The sequence below is a fragment of the Eulemur rufifrons genome, chromosome 16 (genome assembly GCF_041146395.1).
Source record: "Eulemur rufifrons isolate Redbay chromosome 16, OSU_ERuf_1, whole genome shotgun sequence".
Classification (NCBI taxonomy): Eukaryota; Metazoa; Chordata; class Mammalia; order Primates; family Lemuridae; genus Eulemur; species Eulemur rufifrons.
In genome coordinates, this window is record NC_090998.1 from 4,019,898 (window position 1) to 4,039,271 (window position 19,374).

Below are 19,374 nucleotides of genomic sequence, written 5' to 3' on the forward strand. Positions count from 1 at the left end.
ACTGGCGAACCCAGAGCTTCTGAGGCAGCCGGGGGCGCCACCTAGTGGCCACAGGCGGTGGTGGGCCCGGTTCCCCATGCCCAGCGCTGTGGTGCCACGGCTGGGTGCTCAGGGTCCGAGTGTGCCCCTGCCTTGGGGGCCCTGGCCTGGTTCCACCTGGGGCTGCTGCAGGGTGCAGGAGCCGCAGGACCCCTCTCTACAGTGTGGGGGACCCTGGAAGCCCCTCAATTTACCTCTGATCCCCCTGCAGCTCCTCCACCCATCTCTGGTTTAGTAACACGTGGAAACATCCGCCCTTTTTTCATGCGCAGTCTGGGCCACCTTTCTGTTTCCCAGTTGATGAAAATCCTGCTCATTTTTCAAAGCCCAGCAAGGCCTGTCACTATTGTCTTCAGAATACACCTCAAATCGGACCACTTCTCACTGCGCCTCCATAACCACCTGGGATGAGCCGCCACCTCTCACCTAATCACAGTGGCCCCTGGTGGCTCTCCTGGCCACCCCTCACCCACAGTGTCTTCTCTGGGCAGCAGCAAATCAGATCATGTCGCTCTCCTCTGGGCCTTCCATCACACCCGGACGCTGCGCAAGCTCTTTGCCTGCGAGGTCCCAGGTGGCCTGCCCCGGCGGCCCCGCCTACTTAGTCTCTTGCCTCCTGTCACCTCCTGCTCTGGGTTGTAGCCACTCGGCCAGCCTGTGCTTCCTTGGCTGGCCAGGCCCTTCCTTCTCTCCAGAACATTCTTCCCCCAGGTATTGCGTGGCTCTCTCATTTGTGTCCCTGCTCAAGCGCTGCCTTTGCCAAGAGGCCTTCCCTGCTCACCCTCTCCCAGTGACTCTCTGACTTTCTACACATGCCGAGTTTTCTTCGTGGCACGTATCAGCACCTGAAATTCCACCATGCTTCTTAAGCAAGGGCCGTGTCCCCTGTAAGAATCAGCTCTTCACGAAGGCAGGGTCTTTGCGAGGCCATCCACGGCTGTCTCTAGCTCTTGGAGCAGGGCCTGCACGGGACCCGGGGTGGCTCACTTCAGGTTTGTGGACTGAATGAGCGAAGGAAATGCCCTCTCCCCAGGGACGCCTCTGTCCCCTCCTGTCGCTGTCCAGAGCACAGAGCACAGAGCCGAACCCGACTCTGCCTAACCGCGGCTGCCTCGTCTTAGCACCATGTGTCTGCGTTTCCCCCCTGGAGCCAGAGCAGTGTGGGGGCAGGGCCCACTCGGTCCTGGGGTCACGGCAGCCAGCACGGTCCCTGCACGTAGCGACTGCTCAGGAAACGCCTTTCCAGCGAGCAGCGCCCCGTACTGGCCACCACTTCCCACACTTCATTTCACTTAAATTCTCACAGCAACCCAGAAGCAAGGTGACGATAGTCTCATTCTGCGTGCGAGGAGTTTACAGGGTCACACAGCCCGACAAGCTGGGGCCGAGCATCCAGCCCGTGCCTGTGGCTCTCAGGCCCTCACCGTCTCATCTCTGCCGCCTGGGACACTCTGCGTCCGCCACCTGTGTTTCAGGGGCTGCCTCTTCCAACTGGCTTCTCTGACCGAGACAGCGGTTGCCTCTGCTGAATGCCTGTAGCATTTACCTGGCACCGGTGTATGCTTCCTGGGGTGGTAGATGCTACATTTTATTACTCCCAATCCAGCCAGAACAGAGGCCCCCGGAAGGCAGGTCTGCAAGTGGTTGTAGCTTTCCTGGCGCAGCACGCTGCATGCTGTAGGTACTCAGTACATGCTGGTTGACTGATTGATGGGCTCCTCAGACTCTGCACGCGTCCCCCGAGCTGGCGGAGGTTGCTGGGGAGGGTCAGCTCTGTCGAGCACAGAATAAGGCAGATGTGGAGACTTGCAGTCGATGAAACAGAAGCTTCCCCAGGTGACGCTGGTGGCGCCGGCAGCCCCAGGGGTGCTGTGGAGCAGTCGGTTCTCAGCTTTCGGGCTGATCGTGCCGGCAGCTGGCTCGGCGGGGTGGACGCCGCGGACTCGTGTCCTGCACGCTGGCCAGCCCCCAGCCAGTCCGACCACTGCTGTTCTTCTCCACCTGTCGGAACTTTGTTCTTTAGGCTCCAGAGAACAGTGGGCAAATGGCCCTTCTGGTCAGGGCAACAGGACACGGTCACTGGAAGTTCTGGCTCCAAGAAACTAGACCCTGAGGTTCTCGTCCCGCCCCAGCAACAAGCCTGTCCTCACTTTCCCTGGCCACAGCGCCCCCGCCCCCGCCTCCTTCCTGAGCACCAGGGCCTCGTCGCTGTGGGGTGGAGTGACTCCAGCCACTCCAGTACTGTCAGTATTTGCTACGTGGTTCAGCCTCTGTCTCGTTTAATTTGATCCTCAGAGTGACCCTCTGAGTGAGGTTCATGAGCTGGTACAACCCCATTTGCCAGATGGGGAGACTGAGGCACGGGGAGGCTAAGGGATCTGTCTGGATCATGCAGCTGATGCCCCCTGGGTCTGTGACCAGGCCTGACCAGTAGCTTGGTCCTCACTATTTTGTGTCCCGGAGTTGGGTGGAGACGAATGCGGGAGCGAGGCCGTCTAACGGGCTTTCCTTCCTCTCCAGCTCTGCGGCTGTGGGCTGCTTGGCGTGGGCATCTGGCTCTCCGTGTCCCAAGGCAACTTTGCCACCTTCTCCCCCAGCTTCCCCTCGCTGTCTGCGGCCAACCTCATCATCGCCATCGGCACCATCGTCATGGTGACGGGCTTCCTCGGCTGCCTGGGGGCCATCAAGGAAAACAAATGCCTCCTCCTCAGTGTGAGTTGGACCCCCATATCCCCCACCCTCCGAACTCCGGATCTCCCCGCACTGGCACCACTGAGACAGGCAAGGCCTGGATTATCAGCCAACCAGTGGAGCCCAGGGAAATGGCTTCTCGAATGTTCTGTGCCTGACCACACCCCTCTTCTCAGGATTGCTTACCCCGGCCCGTCATTGTCTCCCCATGCCCTGGTTAGTTGTGTGCTTTATCCCTAGCCCGAGCTGTCTGGGTTTCCTCAGGAGGAGGTGGCCCCCGAGACCTGGGGAGCCCTGCCCAGGGGACAGCTGTCCCTGCTTCCCCGACACCCTTCCCGTGTGCACCCTGTCCCCCGCCGTCACACTGCCACGTATCCACGCCTGGACCCTTCCTTTCCAGTTCTTCATTGTCCTGTTGATCATCCTCCTAGCAGAGCTGATCTTGCTCATCCTCTTCTTTGTCTACATGGACAAGGTGAGCCCACGGACCTCACTGCCCTGGGGGCGGGGGCGGGCCCGGCTGGCAGGTGGTATTAACACCTGCCAGGGAAGAGGGTGGAGCCAGGAGCTAGGAAAGCCCCAGATGGAGAGCTTGCTGGGAGCAGCCCGGGGCAGACAAGTTTGGGGGGATGAGGGGCTCATTACTCTGTGCAGCCTTAGGAGGTGGAGTCCTCTCAATCACCAGGGACGGCCACAGGTGGCCTGTGGCTTCAGTGAGCTCCCACTGCTGGGTGTATTCAAGCCACGTGGAGGAGGGAGGGGTTCAGACCTTCGCAGGGAGCTGGGCTGAGTGATTCGAGAGCCCCCGTCAGAGACGAGGAGGGCCCCCAGCCGACACTGGGGAGCAACACAGAGGCACAGGCAGCCACGCCTCCTTCCCCAGAGCCTGCTGTGGGCCAGGCAGCGCTCCTGGGCTCAGCTGTGCCTCAGGCCCAGGAGGATGGCGGGGTGACCCCTACGGTCTCGCCAGGCGGGACATTCACAGCCAGACTGGAGGGCGTTTCTGTCGGCACTGGTGAGGGTGGCCGGCCACGCAGGTGCTCTCAGCGCAGGCCTGTGCCAGTGTCCGTCCTGGCGTGGTCACCCAAGCCACACTGAAGTTAGAGGCATCGTTAGGAGTAGAAACGGTAGCTCTTTAGCTTTGTGAAAGAGAAGAAACAGCAACATGGAGACTGCTCTTTACTGGCCCTGTTCTTGGCTCTTTGTAAGAATTGTTTCCTTCATTGGCACCTCGACCCCCGAGGTGGCTGCTGTTATTTCAGTGTCACAGGTAAAGCACAGGTGGGAGAGGTCAAGGTACTTGCTCATGAGGGGTGGGCCTAAAACGACCTATCTGTCCCCTCTCGTTGCCAGGGTGTCTGGAGAGGGGCAGTCTGTGGGGAGGACGTTGTGTGTGTCCGGGGGGTGGGGGGGCTGGGGGCACAAAGTGACAGGTGGGTGTGGCTGGCGCTGGGACGGGGTTGGAGGTGTGCTGCCTCTGCTGCTGCTCTTGGTGGCACAGCCCGCCCTGAGAGTTCAGCTCTTCTGGGAGGCGGTGACTACACTGGGGCCTGGTGAAGGGCGAAGCTGGGAGTGTGAGCTTGTCCCCCTCTGTCCCGCCGGGCTGCAGAGCCCCAGACCAGCTGCCTCCCCTGCCTGTTTCCCCTGTGTCACCAGCAGGCCCAGGTGACCTGGGTGGGCTGGGGAGAGGATTTGCATCCTGGTCCCAACCAACCTGTCGTGTCCCTTGACCTGGCAGGTGAATGAGAACGCCAAGAAGGACCTGAAAGAAGGGCTGCTGCTGTACAACACCGAGAACAACGTGGGGCTCAAGAACGCCTGGAACATCATCCAGGCCGAGGTGAGGGTTGGTCGGGCGCTCTGGGTGAGGCCGGGCGGCAGGAGGGGGCGGCCCGGGCCTGAGTTGGGCGCTTTCTGGATTTTAACCTGGAACAGTGTCAGGGTACAGCCCCACTGGGCGCTTCCTGGATTTTAGTCCAGAACAGGGTGGAGGTGCAGCCCCACTGGGCGCTTTCTGGATTTTAGTTCGGAATAGGGTGGGGGTGCAGCGCCACTGGGGCATTTGCCTGAACTGCTGGGCCAGACACAGACACAGATAAAGCTGGAGAGGGATGAGGACACAGGAGTGGGCAGGCCTGGGGGAGATGTGTGTGGCTGAGCTATGGGACAAATGACAGGGTTTATTTTAGATTGGCCGCTCTGACTGTGCTTGGTTCAGGAAGGGAGTCTCTCATTCTAAGAGGAAATCAAGTCCCTACGCCCAGATGCCCCGATCTAAGCCCTGCAGAGGGGTCGGCAGGTGGCCAGCTGGCAGCCAGCTTGGGGTGGTCCACAGAGAAAAGGGGGAGGTGCCGGCAGGCGCATGCAGGGCTGAGCTCCTGGCTGGGGTCCAGGCCGCATCACTCCCCCGCTCTGGTCTCTAGGGAGGAGCAGTCACTCACGTCCCCCGTGGGCCTGGCTAAGGGACAAGCAGAGGCCCCTGGTCTCCTCCCCGAACTCCAGGGTGGTGGCTTTTGTGGGGCAGGGGGAGGAGGGGCGGGCTTGCTGGGTCTGACTACCCCTCTCCGCCCCGCGGGCAGATGCGCTGCTGTGGCGTCACCGACTACACGGACTGGTACCCGGTGCTGGGGGAGAACACGGTTCCCGACCGCTGCTGCATGGAGAACTCGCAGGGCTGTGGGCGTAACGCCACCACCCCCTTGTGGAGGACGGTGAGGCGGGAGGCTGCTTCCTGGGTCTGCTCGTGTGGCCACGGCCTGGCCAGAGACCTGCGGGAGTGGGGGTGGGAACTGGCCTGATGGCGGTGGGGGGAGGCGCAGGACTGAAGCCCAAAGGCAGGTGGGAGATGGGGCTGGACCCACGGTTGGGAGAGTGGGTGGGCAAGGGGCTGAGCGGGGGCTGTGCAGGCTTTGCAGGTGCACCCGTGGGGGCAGGGCCTGCTCGGAGGGGCCAGGGGGTCAGGGGGTAAGAGCAAGGAAGGGGCGGGCGGGCTGGGCTGGACCCTGACCTGAGGGCCTCGCTCCCCAGGGCTGCTACGAGAAGGTGAAGACGTGGTTCGAGGACAACAAGCACGTGCTGGGCACGGTGGGGATGTGCGTCCTTGTCATGCAGGTAGGGGACATCCCGAGCCCAGGGCGGGAGAGGAAGCAGGGGACATACACAGCTGGTTGGGACGTGCGGGGTGTGTGCAACTGTGTAAGCGCTTTCAGGCTGAGCCCCAGCCTGCCGTCCTCCTGCAGAGCGCAGGCATGAGAGCGAGATTCCACCCCGTGCCCACGGTGTGGCCAGGGTCACCTGCCACGGGCCCCCAGTTATGCCCAAACCTTGGGCCGTGAGGGCCATGGAATGCACACACAGTGGCCCTGTCACCGTCTCTGTGGTTTGTGCACGTGGCACGCTATCTGCGGTGGCTGTGAGGCCACGGCTGGATTCCTTCTGCCTCCTGCGCTTCTCTGAGTCCCCACCCCTTTTGGGCATCAGGAGTGGAGGGGCACGGACAGGTACTAACTTCGCCCTCAGCACAGCATCATCGGCGGCCCAAGACGGCACTTCATGTGTTCCGGAACCAGACCGGAGCAGCTGGGCATGCGTCTTTAGGGGTCTCTGCCACCGTCCTCTCCCCACCTCGGCTCCTGTTGGCTCCTACTTTGGGCATTCGGTGCCCACGGCAGCCCTCCGAAGGGGGTGCTAGTGCACCTGGGGGTGGATGGCTTCTGCACAGCAGCCCCACCCAGGGGCTGAGCCGGAGTTGACCTGTGCACGGTCCGAGCCGGGTCACCAGGGTGACCTCCTCTGTTCACCGCTGTCTTCGTGCCTTTTCCCAGCACACCAGGGTTACCTCCCTGCTGGAGGCGCCCTGTGACATCCCAGGGCTTGCAGGGCGGAGGTCAGACCCTCGTTGCTGGAGTTTCTGCTCAGGCCCCACCCCGTGTCTTTCAGATCCTGGGCATGGCGTTCTCCATGACCCTCTTCCAGCACATCCACCGGACGGGGAAAAAGTACGACGCGTGAGCGCTGACCGGGAGCGGCCTGTCCCCCGACGCTCCGTGGGAGGAAGAGGATTTGAGCTTTGTGTCGCCTGCCTGCACTCTCCAGACTGTGCCCCTGCACCCACCCACCCAGCCGGCCCTCCCCCACCCACCGCCTCAGCCTCAGACTCTGGGTGGGTGGAGAGCCAGGGAGGCAGGGCCTGCGGAGACCTGGGCCACGGCGCCGCTTCCTGCACCTGCATCTGTGCATTTGCCAAAGACGACGGGGTGACGACGGGGTGACGACGGGGTGGGCTGGGGACGCGCTCAGGAGGAACCCGCAGCACTGATGGGTTTCTGCGCCTGCCCTTCCTCACACTGACACTTTGTCCCTGCGTGGGGTGGGGCCCGGTGGAGAGACCGCCCCAGTGGGGCCACTGCCGTCCACGGCCGCCGTGGGAGAGTTGGCGGGGCGGGGTCTGACCGCCTTCAAGCAAGGCCCCTGGAGCATCGCGCCCAGGCTTTTTATACCTGACAGTGTAGCTTTTTTATTTTATTTTACTCTGATTATGATTATTCAGGAATATTATCTCAGATAAGTTTAGGGTTAGCTTTCTGATTTATAACTTTTTACTGTGTTGATTTCTTTAATGGTTTGCTTTTTTTCCCCCGAGGGTGGGGGACAGGTGGGAAGAGAGGACATCTGTCCAGGTTCAGTCGGCACAAACCACTGTGTGACCCCGAGAGGCTCTTGCCTAGAACGGGCTGAGGAGGAGGGAGCCGGGGTGGACAGGAGCTGGGAAGTGGCGGGCGAGTGCAGCGGCGTGGAGAGCAGCCCACACAGGGCGGTGGTTTGCAGGGGTGTCCTGGGGGGGCTGGCGAAGGGCCTTGCCAGGAACGCGGCCAGAGCTGGCAGGGTCTTGTGCTTAGGCAGTTTCCGGTGTTCTTCCTCCTTCCTTCCTCCTGCCCTCTGCTGTGTGGGAGGCCCCGTCACCCCGTGCGGGCGTCCCTGCCACAGGTTCTGCACACCTGGTCACTCTCACAGACATTCCTGCTCCACACTCTCAGACAAATACCTCTCTAGCTCGGATGCTGCTCACGTCTCCGTTGCTTCTGGAAGGGGACGCAGGCCTGGTGTTTCGCTGCCCAGGCAGCAGCAGAGGACCCGCGGCCATCGGGACGGGGAGGTGGAACCGGCGCCCACAGTCTCCCACCTGCTGGGGCGGGGGAAGGTGTCCATCCAGGTCCCAGGACCCTCCCGTCCTTCCCTGGGTTCACTGATGTCAGCAGGGAGCTGGGTGGCGATCACATCCTGCATGAACCCAGGGAGAAGAAGTACAGAGAACCCAAGAGAGGGCAGACTGGCTGTCACCTCACGGCGGTCCCAGGAGGAAGCAGCCCGAGTCAGGGCGTGTGCAGACTGGGCGTGGGATGAGCAACAGGACACCCCGCCCAGCGGATGCTGCCCCAGCTTAAGGTTGTGCAGTTAGGAGGAGTCCAGACTGCGGGACTGAGCTTGCCCAAGTTACCCGCTCGCTAGCAGGGCCGGCGCCCTCTGCCGGACGGGGCCTCGTGTGGCAGCTGCCTTTCTCCCTGCACCTCTCGGCTTGTTACCTGGTTTCCTGCTGGCCACAGGTCTCACCTCCAACCTCACCTGCCTATCCCAAGAGCTGAGGCACAGCCACCCAGCCAGCCAGTGACTCCTCCATCCACCTTAAGTAACATACAGATTGGGACCAGGAGGGCAGGACTTTGGGTGTGTTCAGGGTTCACGTTCTGGGGGGTGGCGGTGGAGAGCAGGGTAGGCCGGGAGAAGACAGCGTCCCGGGGACAGGAGTAGGGGTGCTGACGGAAGCCTAGGGCAGGTCCTGGGTGGACACGGGGCAGGCGCTCATTTGGATGAAACTGCCCTTCCCTCATGCTCTGGCCCGTCTTTCTGGTAAGGAGCTTCAGCTGCCTCCCCGGGATCCCCAAAATGTAGATTCCGGGGCAAACATGCCACTGCAGAGAGACGCTCAGCAAACGAGTATTTGAGTCGCACAGTGGGACCTGATGTGTAATGCATTTTGCTGTGGGTGGGCTGGGGTGGGTTTGTTCATGCCTATCAATGCAATTTTTAATTTTTGTTACTGTCAACAGCAAAAGCCTAGCGCATTGAGAGGTGGGTAGCTTCCCTGGCGATCTTGTTTCTGGAGTGCTTCAGGGCGTCCTCTGGCTCCAGAGCCTTTGCCACAGTTCCCCGCCTGCGCCAGCCCCCACCTCACCCATCTGTTTGCAGAGCCTTGCCCACGGCTCCCAGAACTGCCTTCTCACCTCGCCCTGTGCGTGGCTGTTGGTCACTTGGCCGAGTCTGCAGTGGGCAGAAGTCCCCATGCACAGGTTTCTTCCAAGCCCCTGGCCCATCCTGCCGATGGGTCCCCAGCTACGCAGAGGGCCATACCCGGTGACACCAGTGAAGGTGGCTCAGCATCTTCTCTGCTTCTCCTGACCATGATCTCGGTGGGGCAGAATTCCACCGGGGGAGCCCCCCTCCCTCACGGCTTCCCTTGCCAAAGCCAGAGTGCGTTCGATCAGGTCTGATGCAGGCGGTTTGGAGACTGTCACAGAGATTCCCTTGGGGTTTGCAGACGACTTCAGGGGAACGTCAGATGACGACTCCTTTCCCTGGGGCCCCCCCACAGCCGGGGTGAGCAGGCAGGGGCTGAGAGCTGCCCTCAGGAGGCTGGCCGCAGGTGTCGGGGTGCAAGTCTCCCCACGCACTTGAGCTGGGGCTTCCCCACTGCCTGCACCCTGGGCTCCTGGAGGGGCTGCTGACCCCACCCCGACACTCTTGTGGATGTTCTGGTTTGACTTGGCACTAGGTGCGTCCCTCCTGGCGTGGAAGTCCAGGTGGGTGGCCATCCAGGTGGACGGAAGTGACCGTCCCCTCCTCTCCAGCCCCTGCCCACCCAAGGGTGGAGGTGCTAACTAGCAGGGACATGGCACAGGACGGGAGCTGGGCGCCAGGTGCTTGGGGTCCATTCTTGTCCCTCAGCTCCTCAGAGTCCGGCCGGCCCCTGTGTGTCCCCGTCCCCCCTCCCCCACTGCAGTGAGGCAGCAGTCCAGGGTGGGGCCCAGCCTCCCTGCCCGCCCGCCCCGGGCAACACGGGAGAGCAGGGAGCACACGCTTGTTGGTTTCAGATGCACTTTTCTGCTTGCGATGCCGTATCTGTGCGTTTCCTTCATCCTGGTCCTGGCTTTATTGAACACCATGTTTTTAGCATGTTTTTAAATAAAAACTGATAACATGTCAAAAGCACAAGCAGGCTGTCTCTCTGCAGTGTGTTTCGTTTGCCCAGCCACGACTGTGACTGACTTCATGTAGCAGTTGGTGAGAGGGACACGGGGGATCAGACCCCGGTGCGACCCTCTGTCCAGGACACACGCCCACAGCCGGGGCCTCGTCTCCCTTCCAGGGCCCAGGTTCCAGGTCTGCTGGGGCCGGGAGGGTCCTGGTCCTCTCGGGGGTGCCCGAGGAGTCCAGCATCACCCTTTGCCCGGTGACTTGGTGCAGGCCTGAGCGGGGTCAGCCCCAGCGCCGAGCCCTCTGCGTGAGAGGCCGGCGCTCCAGCTTGGTGTTCGTCTCCTGTCTCAGATGGGCCCCCAGGTGTGTGGTGAGGGGAAACAGGAAGTCATGGACAGCCTCCGGGAGGGGCTGGGGCTTTCAGTTTTAGGTACAGTCTCATCCCAATTGCTCTGATGTTCCTGGGGTTCACTGGAGCCTGCTCTCTTCTAGGAGAGAGGGGCCCCCTCCGGGTGACTCTGAGACAGCCCAAGGAAGGGGCAGGGTCAGTATGAGGATGGCCAGCAGGGAGGGGCCCAGTTAGAACCACGCGGATGGGCAGAGCTGCCAGCCAAGCTGCTGGCCTTGCCGCCTCGCTGCGGAAGGCTCCCTGCTGCGTGCTGGGTTCTGGTCTGTGGGTTTTTCTTGCCTGTCACAGTCACAGTGACAAGGTGCAGATGAGAGAGGCTTACAGTGTGTCTTTGTCCTGGGTCACTGATGGACCACATGTCCCCAGCACGTGGCAGGAGGCAGGGGTGAAGAATGAGTGTGCACGTGGGCCTGACGGCAGTTGGAGGTGGGACACCTCTAAAGTCCCCTGCGTGTGCCGGTCTGTCTCCCGCCCTCCTCAAGGGAGTGGCCACGTCCACATGGAATTGTCCCAAAGCATCGACTTTCAGGGCCCCATCTGCAGCTGCTGTGTCCCACAGCCTCCAGAGACCGTACCTGGGTCTGGGATGACCCTTTGTCAAAGGTCCAGCTGGAACGGGGTCCCTGGGAGACTTACTGAGAGAGACTTGGTGGCTGTACGGTCAGGATTGTCCTGGCCAAGGGGCAGGAGTCACAGGAATGTGGGTGGAAGCCACTCGTCTCTGCCTGTTCTTGCTCTGGCTCCTGTCCCCGGGCCTGTGGACGCACCTGCTAGGATGCCACTGGGTCTGCGTGCTGTCTGCTTGTGGCTCCCAGGGCAAGGGGAGGCACTGGCTGCTCTCTCAGCCCTGGCCCTGGTCACATGAGCCACGCCGTGGGTGCAGGCGCCCTGGCTGTGCAGGGGGTGATGTTCCCATCAGGACGGGCGCCGAGCACCTTTTTCCCTGGGACTTGGGGTACATAGGCTAGTGCCTTCTGGGATGGGTTCTGGGCTCTTCAGTCCATGGGAGGGGGTGGCTGAGATGACTCTGGGGGCCCTTCCTTTGCTCCCCCGTTCTTGTGTGATGTGGTGGGAGAACAGCCCCCCATCGGTCCTCAGCAAAGGGCGAGTGAGAAGGCAGGTCCGTGAGCCGCAGCAGAGCAGGCGTGGCACCCCGTGAGGACCTGCCAGCCTCGCCGTGGCCCGCGCTGCTGCCTGCACAGGCAAGAGGTCTATTCACTCAAAAACTTACTGGATACGCGCTCGTGCCAAGTGTCTAGACAACAGTCGTGGATGACGTAGGCCCAGTCCTGCATTCGTGGAGCCAGCTGTCGAGTGGGGACCCCAGAAGAGTGAATGTGGTCCTTAAGCCAGTGCCAGGTGGCCGTGCGGGAGAGGCCCTGGCCCAGCCTGGGGAGGGTGAGGCCCTCCAGGGGAGGCGCTGATGGAGCTAAGAGCTGACAACGGGGCGCCAGTGAACGTGGCCAGCAGTGGAAGGAAGTGTGTCCTGTGGGTGGATGTCGTCCACAGAGCTGGGGCCCAGAGGGTGAAGGAGGAGTGTCTGGAGAGTGTGGCCACTGCCAGGTCACAACCCTGACAACCAGGTCCAAGAGCCTGAACTTTAAGCTCAGAGCAATGGGAGCGGCAGAAAAGCTCATTGAAGCCCAAGTGTGGCTGCCAGTGTGGACAAGGGTGGCTGCCGGAGATTGAGCACAGGTACGGCAGTGATTTAGGTGAGAGATGACAGAGCTGCAGGGAAGCGGTGGTGGGGTGGGGACAAAGCTGACAGGTTTGAGAGACGTGCAGGAGAACTGACGAGCCTTGGTGGCTAATTAGATTTACTGAGGGTGAGAGGAGGGAGCATTCTTGCCATTCGCCCGGCATGACACCCTCACCCTGGACAGCTAGGTGACTAACCGCACTAAGTGGATGGACAAATGTGTTTTCCGGGCTCAGTGCTTCTGTGCAGGAGATGGCAGAGGCCAGCGTGATGCAATTAAATCTGTTTGTACTGAGCTTCACAGCTTGCAAAATGCTTTTATAAACATTTCCTAGGTTCGCCCTGACCATAGCCGTCTTATCAGCTGTCACTGTGCTTGAATGTTCGCCACTAGAGATGTTCGTGGTGTGGATGGAAAGAGTGCTGGTTGGGGAGTTGGAGGGCTTGGATTAAATTCCCACTCTGCATTTGGTGTCCGTGTGAGCCTCGGGCACGTGGGACCTGTCTTGGTACTGTCATCTGCAAAACAAGGACAGTGCTTGCTTTGCAGATTTGCCGTGGGATTAAATAAATGCACGTGTGCAAAGGCATCCAGCTGGCTCCTGGGCCAGGACAGGTCCTTGGCAGGAAATTGGTCGAATCTGGGTCCCCAAATTAAAGGCAAGCCCCAAGGAAAAGGGACAGGGGAGAGTGATCGGGCCAGGGCAGCTGGTGTCCCAGGCGCTCAGTGCACAGGTGTCCCCGTGCCTCCGTGTCCCTCTGGGCTGCCTCAGCGGCGCCATTCGATAGTCCACAGAAGCGAGAGCAAAGCTGGATTAGATAAATGCTGTTTGGACACAAAAATATCGGCATCGCGATGGTCCCTTCTTAACACATTCAGCAGACATCGGGAGGCTATTGATTTAGCCATCTCGTTTTTGCTGAGTTTAATGACAGCTGCTCTCGCAGCTCTGGTCTCCTTAAGCTAACAAAAAGAATTACAACACCCCACAAGGCAGCCTGAGCCGAGCTCTCCCGATTGAAGCTGCCCACTTGAACTTCCCCTTTGTGGCCCCAGGGACTCCGGGTAGCTGAGAGCCGGCTGGGGCAGACCCGGGCGCTGCCCCGTGTCCCTGGGTGCCCCGAGTGCAGAGGAGAGAGGTGAACTGGTAGAAGAGGGGTCTGTGGACAGTGTGTGGACAGTCTGGCACCTGTCACCCAGAGAGTCTTCTCTGGTTACGGAGTTCTGGAAATGAGCCCAGCCAATGTCCAGAGCAGGCTGGTCCCACATGCGGGCAAGGCGAGCTGCAGCCCGTGTTCCGTAATTTACTGATGCCAGGAATCTCCCGTGCTTTGCCTCCCTCGTCCCGCCACACCTCTTCCCCGGGGGACCCGGAATACCAGGCAGACGGCCCCCAGCGCCTTACACTCCCACTTAACAACTCCTCGACTCTAGGGTGGTGCAAAGGTGATACGCGTTCAGTAAGCCGTTCTCTGAGCGCCCGTGCAACCATTCTGGCCTTCACTGTCAGTACGGTAGTCAATAAATTACATGAGATAGTCAACACTGTGAAAAAATATGCTTTGTGATAGATGATTTTGCCCAACTGTAGGCTAATGTAAGCGTTCTGAGCATGTTTAGGGTAGGCTAGGCTAAGCTATGAGGTTCGGTAGGTTAGGTGTATTAAATTTTCCACTTAATATTTCAGCTTCTGACATGTTTATGGGGACGCAGCCCTGTCAGGTCGAGGAGCATCTGTATATTCTCGTGCATTTCTTCCTCTTGTGTGAGGACTCACTTCCAGAGGGAGTCAGTCTTCCCCAATTGGCAACGCAGGGAGAACATGTTGGATTTGATCTCTGGTTCCCCACTCGGGGTTCTCCGGAGTAGAATTAGGGATGCATGAGCCACTCAGTATTTTTGAAGTCCAGTGGGTGTTGTTCCTCACCCTTGTCATGGAACATTAAACCCCTTGGCTCTGGCTGGCTTTCTGTCCCTAGTGCAGTGACGTTGTTTGTCTCTTGCTGTGGAAAGGGCTGGGTTCCAGCTTCACTCTTTCCCTCCTCTGCCCTGGGCTGATGCAAAGGCTCCCACCCCGTGCCCTGGCACGGTCCTCTCCCTCCTGCCCAAGTCACTGCCAGATAGGGTTTCCACCAGAGGCAGGAGCAGGAGGGAAGGGGAGCAGGGCTTCTTGTGTGTCTGCTTTTAAGAAGAAAATAGGGCCAGATGCAGTGGCACGAGCCTGTGGTCCCAGCACTTTGGGAGGCTGAGGCAGGAAGATCGCTTGAGCCCAGGAGTCTGAGGTTGCTATGAGCTATGATGATGCTACTGCACTCTAGCCAGGGTGACAGAGTGAGACCCTGTCTCAAAAACAAAAACCAAGAAAAAAAAAAAACCCCAAACCATAAAAAGAAGAAAATGGGCTCTTGGCCCTGCGCCCTCGCTTCCCATGTCTTCAGTTGTGGAGAGAGAGTGAGCTCCAGGGTCCCCAGCTCGAAGCCCACCCTGAGGCAGCAATGACAGCCCAGCCGTCAGGGTGACATGAGGCACTGGCACCTGCTGGGAAGCAGGGGCAGCTGACAGGCCAGCCAGCACTCACCCAGGGAACAGCTTCAGCGACAGCTCCGCGCTGCCTGCCGGGCTGACAGGGCCCTTGTCGGCTGCCGGGCCAGTTAGAAGCAGCTGCAAACCACTGACAGCGCTGCCTGTTTGCAGCGGGGAAGGGCCTGGAGTGGCCCTTGTCCCTCCTCAGTACGTTTGTGTGCTTGTGAGTGCACACGTACACACATGCAGACACGCTCATAGTGACGGCGGAGGTGAGCGGACGTCCCGTTCCAATGGGACATGTGACCGTGAATGGGCTCTATGCTGGACCCGTTCCCCCGTCTGGCATCCAAAGAGCAGAGGGCCACGGCTGTGACCCTTCAGTGAACAAAGGAACCTCATCAAAGAGGCCACGGAGACACCGGACAGCTGGGCAGGGGCTGGCAGGCTCCCCTGCGAAGTGGGTCCCCGCCTGGGGACTTCCTCAGGTGACCAGTCTGCTCACACAGCAGGCCTTCAGGTTCACACCAGGTGTGATTCAGTTCTCCGCTGCCTCCCAGACCACCCCCGTCCTGTCTTGGAGCCCCCGTGAGCCCAGCTTACCCGGGCACTCTGCAGGCTCCTGCCCCACCTCAAGCAGGTCTTCTAGACAGAACAGTGAATTAAAGAGAATGAGAGTTTTCTGTCATAAAAGACAAAATATGTCTAATACCTCCCTGTAGCTTCCGGCAACCTGTGCCTTCAGCACGCTCGTCTTTTTGCACTGAGATGAAAAGTGTCCGGATGAGAGGACATTAGCTGGCCCAAGGTGAAGAAACCACTCTCTCTGGAGCGGGATGGTCGGGGGTCCAGGCAGCAGCTCAGCCCGAGGGAGCCCCTTGCTCCTGCCTCTGCCGCAGCCCGGTGGAGGCGCAGCTGCGGAACGCGCTGCGGGTTGTCAGCAGAGACTGCTGGCGAGTCATGGCAAACGCGTGACCCAGGCAGGCGCTTTAGGAGAAGACAGTCCAAGCGCACGTGTTGGAGCCTGGATCTTGTTTGCCGTCAGGAGCTAATGACACCTGTGAGCAGGAGAGAGCGGTCACTTCAGACAAATATATGATGGGAACGGATAAAAGAACAGTGAGCAGGACCCTGATCCACGTGGCCAGTGGGCTGCTCCTAGGAGAGCCGTGACTAGCGGGGTGGCCTCAGGCTGTAGGGGTGTTCATAATACCTTTGGTGAACTGTAGGCCGGGGATCTCCTTGCAGAGAAAGAAAACTCACAGAAGCTGGTCCTAGGTGCAATTCCTTTATTGTCATGCCCCGGGCACGTCGGGCTGGCCTTGCGTGAGATCGGCTGAGGAGGGGGGCGTGGTTACGAGGGCAGCAATTTCTCTATACGCAGCAGGTTAAGGCGTCTTCTCTGTGTCTAGAATATTGTGACACCCCGTGTACAAGGGCCCGCGGGTTCCAGGAGCCCACGCGGCCTAACACTGGGCTGCCTGGAATGACCAGTGGCCGTGCACAGGGTGGGGTGAGGGCGCAGAGGCGCGGGGCACAGGGCTGGGAGCCTCGACAGGCAGGGGGGCGGCCAGACGCAGGGGCTCTCCCGGGCACGCAGACGGGGGTGGGAAAACGGGGCCGGGGCCTGGAACATGTCGGCTTCCAGGAGGGGCCCAGGCACCCGGTGTCCTGGCCAAGGCCACAGGGCTGTGAACTGACATGGTGGCATGCCTCACCCTCACAGCGGACGAGTGGGGACGGGCCCGGGCTGCTGCGGGTGGACCTCAGCTGGATGACCTGAGGGACTTGTGATCCCTGAGGGTTGTGACACATAAAGGAAGGTGGCAGTGCCCTTTGTCATATGCTCTAAAGCAGAGGTTCTCACAGTGTGGTCCCCGCGCCAGCCGCAGCGGTGTCACGTGTGGAGCTTGTTAGCAATTCGAATTATCGGGTTATTGGCTCTGCCTCTCCTGATTAGAAGCTCTGGGGGGGTGGGGGGGGCAACCCGTTTCGAGAAGCTCCCAGGTGATTCTGATGCTCACTCAAGTTTGAGAACCACTGGTTTAGACGCTTGGTCTCCACGTCCCGGGGATGTGAGTGCCACCCAGCGGTGACGCGGAAGACTGACTTTCCCCAGAGGCCGTCAAGCCCCTTCCCCTGCGCTGGCCCGGGGTGGCCAGTGAGGACAGCCACTGTCCCAGTTCCATTTTCACTCCCCCGACTCAAAACTCTGAGGAGGGGCCTAGAGTGGCAGAAGGGCAGGAGGGTCCTGGGGGACATCACAGTGACCTACCTCACACCTGGGGCCACGCGGGGCCCCCCTGGGTCTCACCGCCTATGACCGTGCCCAGGGGAGCTCTCCGAGGCGGAAATCACAGTGTACCCCAGAGGCCCAGCCACAGCGGGGAAAGAAGGCAGAAAGGGGCCTCCCTCAGGGGAGGAGGTCACCATCACCACCTCAGGGCGCCCTCCCTGCCCAGGGTGGCTCTGGCAGTGGGTGTCACCGGAGGATTTCTCAACCCCCAGACGGGGCATGAGCTCCCACACCCCGTGTGAAGGTTCCGAGGCTGGGCGCAGTCCCTGCTCTCACTCTGCGTCAGCTCTGGCCCCTCAGGCTCCCGCCTGCTGCCCAGCCCCCCACCAGAAGGCCGATGAGCCGGTCTTCCGTGCCAGTGGCACAGGTGCAGGGCAGCTGGCACCGGGCCGGGACACAGGGTTCTGTCTGACCTGGGAGGGGCACTGAGGCTGCTGCTATGTGGCAATGCCCCCCAGGGACACTTTCTGAATGTCAGCCTGACAGCTCATTACAGAGGAGGATACCGAGGGATGCTGAGGAGGGGGCTCCCAGCCCAGCTTTCCCTCGGCCCCCGCCCCTGGCTGGGGGTTGCAAGACAGCAGCCGTCCCTGCCGACTGGCAGTCTCTTACCCTGGCTGAGCCTGAACTTCCTCATCCGTGAGATGGGAGGAACAACACCCTCTTATTGGGGTACTGCAAGGTAGCGTATTTACGGTGAGCAACACACTCTTACGTACGTAGCAGGCCCTCGGTAAACTCAAGTGACCCCCTGGACACCCCGTCCATGGCACGCCTGCGGGGCTCCTGGGGCCGGGGCACTGCCGGCCAGGGGTCGGGGGAGAGGAGCACAGACGCTTCCTCCCTCACCAAGGCCCAGCTTCACTCCTGCCTCTCCCCCAACACTCGGCGTTCAGGGGACTCGGGGACGAGCCGTTCTCTCCGTGTCTGTCCCTGTGGCTAGGGAAGGCCACTGTGCTGTGTTCAGGGGGAGACGTGCTGGACGCAGCCCGCTGGATCCCGGCACCTGACGCTTCTTTCCCAGGCCCCGGTGCGCGAGGCCTTTTGCCCACACAGGACTGATGGTGACTTCCACGGCACGTCCTTCTCTCTCTCCGAAGGGACTCAAGACTGTGACAGACTCCAAGCAGGGACCTGGGAGGCGCTGTCCAGGCACAGACCTCTGGGCGCCGCTCTGGAGCCCGCCTCTATGCGCACCCAGGCGGAGCTGCCCTGCTCGGCCTCCCTTGCCTCTAACCCTGACCCATCTCCGGGCTGTTGGCATGAAAAGGAGGCCGTATTTCCAGGCAGCTTTGGGCTTTTCTACCACTTTGTGCAGCTTGGACTGGCCACCCCAGTGGCAGCCTGGGAGGGACGATGGCGAGGGCAGGAGCCACAGCTGATCCTGCCCCCAGCCGGGCTGGCCTGACCCACACGTGGGGCCAGGGTGGATGACTCAGGCTCTCCTGGGCCTGCCCTCAGTGACAAGGCCATGCACTGGGCACCTGCCTGTCACCGCAGACAGGTAAGGCCACAGCATCCCCCGCCCACTGCCGCTCCCCCAGTGCCTGGAGGGAAGAACAGCTGTAGCCCAGCACCCTGTCCCTTTCCCGGCCCTCACTCTGTAAGACTTGAAGAGCTGGGGAGGCACAGGCAGGGCTATGTTGGTGACAGCAGTGAGTGACCTTCAGGCCACCCCTGTGTATGGGAGAGAGCACACCCCTCCCCCAGGACCGGCCCAGGTCAGCGAGAGCTGTGTCACCCCACTGCGAGCAGGCTCAGATAGGGAGGCCGGGCGCTCTCTGGGCCTCAGCATACAAAGGTGCCGCCCCTCCCTGTGGGGGAAGTAAGAGGGTCCCCTCTGGGGGCGGTGCGGGACCTGGGAGGCACGGAGGCGGGGGTGGGGCTCTTGTGTTACGAGCTGCCCACTTGTAACAGCCACTCTGGGGGGAGGTTCCCGTGGTTGTCATATGTAACTGTTGATATGCATTCTTTGGAAAACCTCGGGCATGGATGGCTGTATTTCCTAGGATTTTCTCTGTTATCCCTTAGTATCTGGGAAAGTCCTTCCTGAAAATTCCTTGCCTAATTCAGTGATGCAAGACAGAACCGAGGAAGGGACTGTGTCCACTCTGGGACGGGTGGCAAAGGAAGCAGAGCACAACTCCCTGGAAGCGACACGGTGGTGGCCTTGTGGTCGGGGGAGAGGGCCCCAGGAAAAGCGAGGTGCAGGCAGAGCACCCTCTACTCAGAGCTTCCCCGTCTCAGCACTCCGACTCTGCAGGGCCTGTGATTTTGTCCCCTAGGGGAGGAGTTTTACATCCGCCAACATGAAGAGCTGAAGACGGTTTTAAAACCTGGCATTCCTGAAAATAAGGCCCTGGAACGGGAGATCCCTGAGGGGCGTATTACTAGAGGCTGGGGCCTGGGGCCGTGGCCTCCAGGGGGATTTCTCCCGGGAAGGCCGCTGGGCAGGGGGCGGGGCC

The 19,374-nt window shown here is 60.8% G+C and overlaps 1 protein-coding gene across 7 annotated transcripts in view; it reads left to right on the forward strand.

Annotated features, from left to right (window-relative positions):
- The window catches only part of TSPAN9 (tetraspanin 9), a 189,545-nt gene extending 181,637 nt beyond the window's left edge, over nt 1-7,908 (forward strand). For all 7 annotated transcript variants that reach the window (XM_069490037.1, XM_069490035.1, XM_069490036.1 and 4 more), the window contains 6 exons: nt 2,560-2,751; nt 3,131-3,205; nt 4,469-4,570; nt 5,310-5,441; nt 5,758-5,841; nt 6,670-7,908. In XM_069490037.1, coding sequence (XP_069346138.1) covers nt 2,560-2,751; nt 3,131-3,205; nt 4,469-4,570; nt 5,310-5,441; nt 5,758-5,841; nt 6,670-6,741 — 657 coding nt within the window. In that variant the 3' untranslated portion in view covers nt 6,742-7,908. The remainder of the gene's footprint in view (nt 1-2,559; nt 2,752-3,130; nt 3,206-4,468; nt 4,571-5,309; nt 5,442-5,757; nt 5,842-6,669) is intronic.
- Nucleotides 7,909-19,374: the final 11,466 nt, after the last annotated feature.